Source organism: Vulpes lagopus, chromosome 3, assembly GCF_018345385.1.
Source record: "Vulpes lagopus strain Blue_001 chromosome 3, ASM1834538v1, whole genome shotgun sequence".
In the NCBI taxonomy this organism is placed as follows: Eukaryota; Metazoa; Chordata; class Mammalia; order Carnivora; family Canidae; genus Vulpes; species Vulpes lagopus.
Window position 1 is genome coordinate 106,186,290 of NC_054826.1, and position 5,981 is coordinate 106,192,270.

General features: G+C 54.1%; 1 protein-coding gene across 1 annotated transcript; it reads right to left on the bottom strand.

Annotated features, from left to right (window-relative positions):
* Positions 1–512: 512 nt before the first annotated feature.
* ORAI3 (ORAI calcium release-activated calcium modulator 3) lies at positions 513–5,554 on the bottom strand. The gene is made up of 2 exons (XM_041749297.1): positions 5,093–5,554; positions 513–1,997 (listed from the first exon to the last, which is right to left on the bottom strand). The coding sequence occupies exons 1-2, from the start codon at positions 5,318–5,320 to the stop codon at positions 1,338–1,340; spliced, it is 888 nt and encodes a 295-aa protein (XP_041605231.1). The 5' UTR covers positions 5,321–5,554; the 3' UTR covers positions 513–1,337.
* Positions 5,555–5,981: the final 427 nt, after the last annotated feature.

The window sequence follows — 5,981 nt, forward strand, 5'->3', positions numbered from 1 at the left end:
GAAACGGTTAAAACTTGTCTTTGAGGTGGTTGTGAGAGTTAAATAAGATAACCAGCTTCTAGTATGCGGAGTCACTCAAGAAAGAAACTTACACCAAAAGAAACTTATTCCAAATCCACAATGGAAGAGATGGAGAGCCTGGGCTCAGGAACAAGAGTGCAAAAACTTTTAGCCTTAGATTAACTCAATCTCCAAAACAGGAGCTACTGGCCCATGTCAGCATCAGAAGGGCGTCATATCTGAAACCATTCTTCTCCACCCCCAGGTACACTTGTTTGTACCTGGCTCTTAGGAATAAGTCACCTGGGGGCGCTTGGGCAGCTCAGTTGGTTAAGCATCTGCCTTTAGCTCAAGTCATGATCCCATGGTCCTGGGATTGAGCCCATGTCAGGCTTCCTGCTCAATGGAGAATCCGCTGCTCCCTCTCTCAAAATCTTAAAAAAAAAATCACCGAATGAATCACTCGATCCCAAGGAGGCCTCCCCTTCAACCCATTCATAGCCACAGGGACATCTGTGAAACACATTTTATTATATAAAACAAAGTGCACCAAAAACTCAGTGTCAGAATAGCTCTGTATTCCAATGGCTAGTGACTGGACCTTCTACCTTAAAACCTCCACACCCTATAACCCTTGCTAGGGAGTTAGGTGGGCACACAAGCCCTCAGTCTCCAAAGATCTCCAACCCTGGCCCAGGAGAGTGAGAACCAGACATAGAAGCTTAAGTGTGGGTCTAGGGCAGTGGGGCAGGCACTTGAACCTCCAGAAATAGGAAGGTTCCCCTTAGGAAAGGCTGGACCTCTGTCTGCGATAGAAACACCCAAATCCTTCTCTACAGCAACTAAAGCAAGAATGTGGAACCCATCAAAATCTGGAGATGGGGAAAAGCTTTCCCCAAATGCCAGCCATAAAGTAGATTGTACAAAAAATAAAGGGTTGGCTGCCTTCTGAGGCAGCTGGGTGGGTGTGTAACCTTCTGACCTCCACAGCCTGTACAAGGGTAAGTGGCTAAGGGTCAGCACCAAAGGTCTGACCAGGGTCTCCCTGCCTCCCCTCTACCTACTATGATCCTTAGACTGAAGACCTACTACTTCCTCCCTTGCTCTTCCCAGCTCAGGTGTAGATTGACGGGGATAGACTGTCAGGGAGAATCCCTGGGAATGTGGAAGCTGCCCCAAGGCCCAGCCCAAAAGACCCTGAAGGCAGGAATCTGGGCTCTACCTGAGAGCAGCCACAGGAAGTGGTTCCAGACCAGGGCAGGATATGGGGTCTGTGGACCTGGGTCCTCTCCCAGACCAGAGGGAGGCAGTGTTTGCATTGGTGGCTAACATCAGCCTCACACAGCCTGCAGCTCCCCCTGCAGGCGACTCAGCTCCTCCAGCTCCTGCTTGTGGCGGTCTGTCTTGTGAGCCACCAAGGAGCGGTAGAAATGCAGGGCGAAGGCCACGAATACAAGCCCCACAGGTACCATGATTGCTGTGGAGGCCATGGCTGCTTGCCAGCCGGGTCCATGGGCCCCTCCACCAACACATGCTTGCCAGGGTGGGCAGGCCTCACCTGGCTCAGCCTGCGATGGAGCTACAGGAGTAGAGGATGGCTTGGGAGCTGGACTAAGGGAGGTGGTCAGTGGTAACAGAGTCCCAGGCACCTGGGAGGCAGGCACCACAGGGGCTGGTGTAGCTAAGGGCGTCCCAATGGGCACAAACTTGACCCAGCCAACCAGGACAACTTCAGCGAGGAAGAGGAAGGTGCCCAAGGCAGTGGAGAAGCCCCAGGCCAGCTCCACATAGCGGTGGAGTCGCTGGTGTGGAGATTGGTGGACAGAGTTGAGGTTGTGGATGTTGCTAACGGCTTCTATGTGGGGCAGCAGACACGTGGAGACCATGAGTGCAAAGAGGTGCACAGCTACTAGCACGGTGGTGCATGCACTAAAGGCCACCAGCAGGCCTGGCGGGTATTCATGGTTGCTCTCCAGCTGTACCTCCACCATGGCCACCTGTGGGAACAGAGGAGATGGATTGAGTGCCCATAACCTCTTTGGCAGTAAAGGGTTGTTTTGCCTGTTGGTATACGTCACCAGTGTATCCCTAGGACCTAGAAGAAGGGTGCCTGACAGGAGAAGGTGCTTAGTCTCTGCTAAATGAATGAATTGGCAACCCTGGTAAGGCTCTGTGCTGTTCTAGCTTTGGCTTCTGCACCCGGGTATCGAGAGAGCTGACATATTTCCAAAAAGCTTACCTTGTTATAGGGGTTACAAGGCAGTTTCTGGAGCTGGGCTGCCTGGGTTCACTCTCAGCTCTAGAAGTTGTGGAATCTTGAGCAAGTGACTTAGTTCTTGCCTTAATTTCCTCATCTAGAAAGTGGGGATTGATAATGGCACCTACTTGCCTTACAGGGTTGTTGTGAAAATATGAGATAACATACACCAAGCGATAAGAATAGTGTAAGGCGCACAGTAAGCACTAGGTGTTTGTTACTATTAGTGTTAATAACTAATAACACTAGTGTTAATAACAGTTACTAACACTGTTAACAATGTTAAGAACACAAGTCCAAGCCAGAGGTTGCAAATTGATATGGCATGAACCCAAGCCAGCTTTGCACACGTTTTGCGTGGCTCATATGGTATATTTTTTGAGGAATTAGAAACTCAAACAATTTCATGAATTATCCCAATTTCCAGATCCTCTCAAAAACTAGAAGATCTGGGGATCCCTGGGTGGCTCAGTGGTTAAGTGTCTGCCTTTGGTTCAGGTCATGATCCCAGGATCCTGGGATTGAGTCTCACATTGGGCTCCTCGCAGGGAGCCTGCTTCTCCTTCTGCCTATGTCTCTGCCTCTCTCTGTGTGACTCTCTCATGGATAAATAAAATCTTTGGAAAAAAAAAAAAAAAGGAAAGAAAAGAAAATTTGGAAGATCTGGTTACACCAGGTCACGTTCCTACATGTCTGGTATCAGCTAGAGTCGAGTCATGACTGCTCCCTTTGGACAGGTCATGGGGTCTTCTCATAGTCACAGTCTCCACTCAGCCAACTTGGCAACTGTAATACCTGCCTGTCCCTTGCAGACATTTGCATTGGTGATCCTATTCTAGGCTTGTATAAATTCGGATTCTAGAGCCAGACTACCTAAGCTCAAATTCCTGCCACTTATTTGCTGTGGGATCCTGGACAGGTGTCTTAACATCTCTGATCCTGTTTTCTCATCTGTAAAATGGCCATAGTAGTGGTACCTACTTCATAGAATAATCAGTGTGATACACATTAAAGCTCTAAGCTCTTACCTAATACTGCATGACAGGGCAATACAATTTGTATAATGTTACTCTAACCCAGTCTACCCAGATACCAGGATCTGGATCTTTCCCCATGCCTGGTTCTTGCAGGATCCATTAGATTGCTCTGGGCCTGGGGGAAGGAAGAAGGTACAGAGCCTGGAGGGTGGTAGTAGGAAGACAAGGCTAAGTATTTTGGGAAATTGGGCCATCGCGAGTGTTAGCAGTTTTCCAGAGAGATCTGGGCCAGGCCCAGGCCTGGTTTCTCCCAGAGCCCGACCCAGCCTTGCTCTCTTCTGGTAGGACTGGGGCCAGTCCTGCCCCCAGAACCTACTCATCTGGCCTCTTGATCCTGCAGAGAAGGTCCTGGCATTTAAGCTGTCACCCCAGCAACGTGCAAGCCCAGCAGCAAGCTGGATTGTCCCCTTGGGAACAGGCGGGAATGTGGGATGGATGGGGGTGGGGGATCTCCCTCAGCTAGGTCCATGGAGATGCTTCCTTCCCTGTGCAGTCTGTATAGGTTAAAGGGAGCCACTTCCTTGTCCCTAGCTGACTCCACATCAGGAAAAGTGGGCTGGCCTGTGGATACTGGGCCCCTACCTAGAAAACCATAGACCTTGGATGACCCTCAGGGACTTTTCCTCTCATCATTCAAATACAGAGGCTGTAGTAGAGAGTGGGGCAGTGATGAACCCAAATCACCTACTGCTGTGGCCCCTCCATCCCCATTTCATATGTTCCTCTGAAGACCCCCTCCCTTCCAGCTTGCTTTCTCCTTGCTATCATAATGGTGGAGAAACTTTGGGCCATTAGTTCAGTGATCCAAGGTCCTAGTTCCTTCTGCAACCTTCATCTGCTGGGCACTCTTGGCAGAGACACTGCTCCATTCTGGGCCTAGGATTCCAATGCCTGCCCAAGAAACTGGTAGCCTGAGCCATCTCTTATATGTGTCTTGCTCTGACATGCTGGGATCTAGAGTTTGACAAGAATTAGCTCATCCTGGGGCGGGTACTTGCAGGCTACAGAGGGCGTACTCTGTGATGTCACAGTTCCCGACTGGCCCGTGAGGGGCTGGAAGCCTGACCAGGGTCACACGGCTGGCCACAGGCCCAGAGGAGGCAGGGTTTGTGTCTGCTGATTCCTCCTGACCCTGGGACTCCCTCGGTCCCATTTCCTATGGGGCCTCTGCTGGGACCGTTAGCTGGTATCCTCCCACACGTGGTTTATCAGATCAGGAATCGTGTATCAGCTTCCTAATCACCCTCTTTCCCCAGCAGCTTCCTCACAGGCATCTCTCTGCCCAAAGTGTCCACTAAGCACTCTGTGGCTGCTATGGACTGGCCCCGGGGATGGGCCCACCTTCAGTTATGGGGACTACTGCGACCAGTTTTCTTGGACTCTCCCAGCCCTGCTTAATAGCCCCCACATGGCTCTGATTTCTTTGAACCTCTCATGGGAACCTGATGATGACTTCTGCCTGGAACCATGCTCCTTCTGCATCTCTTTGCCCCACCCTTACATATGCATTCCCCCTTGGTGATTTGTCTCCCCTCATGACACCTGTGGGACTTGCTTATCCTCCCTACAGTCCAGTTTATTCTAGAGGTCTGTAACGCACGCACCCGCGCAGGCACACACTCCCATAAAAAGGGACTTGTATGGTCCCCTGGGACCTTGCTTGTACTCCTCCACCTCTTAACCCTTCTTTCCCTTTCTTCTGTCCCATCTCCCTTGGGTGCCCCCGTCTACTTCGCCCACGACCCCCATGCCCCCATGTGCCTCACCCCCACCCGGTGCGCCCCTTCCCTCCCCTCACCATGGCGAAGCCCGAGAGCAGGGCAGACGTGCGGCTGGAGGCTTTGAGCTTGGCCCGGCTGAGGTAGAGGCGGCGCCAGCTGAGCGCCCGCAGCGAGTGCTGACTGGCCCCCATGAGGTCCAAGTAGCCACGGTGCACGAACTCCCGGTACGTGGCCGAGCCCGCGGGGCTCTCGGCCTCCGGGTTCAGCGGGGCCTGCTCGCCCGCGTCCCCCTCGCCGCCCTTCATCCTGGGGGCCGCAGCACGGGACGGGCCGGGGGGTCACGGGGGGGCCGAGTCGCCCCGGGAGCCCCACAAGGGCCGGCCCAGGCCTGCGGAAGGCCCCATCCCCCGGCCGGGCGAGCGGCGATGCGGCCGCCCAGGAAGAGGAGCCCGGGCGCAGCAGGAAAGCAGGCGTCTGCGGGGAGCCCTCGGGGCCGAAGCGGGATCGCAGAGGCCGAAACCGGAACTGGGGCGGAGGCGGAGCCCGAGCAGCCACATGATGGGGTGGAGCCGGGGGGAGGGGGCGCCGTCGGCAGAGATCCCGAGGGATCGCGACCCCAGGCCACTTCGCTACCAACCCGGCGGCCGAGCCCCGCCCCGGGGAACGCCTAGCCCCAGCCTGTGACTGGGAGTTCCCGGGCCCCAGACAATTCGGCGTACACGGACACCCCTAGGTACCCAGACCTCCAAACCCTCCCCGTAGTGAGCCGGAGGAAGGTGAATCCATCCACCTGTAGGGACGCCAGGGGGTCCGGCATTCTCCGTCCCGAGAAGCCGCAGGAGGTTCTAAGGACCCCCAGAAGCATCCAAACAGACCCCTTCTCCCAGAGGCCCAAAAGATGAGCACTCGGTCCTCTGGGCTCTACCCCCACCTCAACGCCGAAGAGAGACACACGAACGCGGCGGC

Bases quoted from the DNA above. Each gene is read 5' to 3' on its own strand.
- ORAI3 (XM_041749297.1), bottom strand. From the start codon at position 5,320: ATGAAGGGCGGCGAGGGGGACGCGGGCGAGCAGGCCCCGCTGAACCCG. The intron at 1,998-5,092 runs GTGAGGGGAGGG...CTGTTCCCACAG, and splicing joins TGCTCTCGGGCTTCGCCATG to GTGGCCATGGTGGAGGTACA.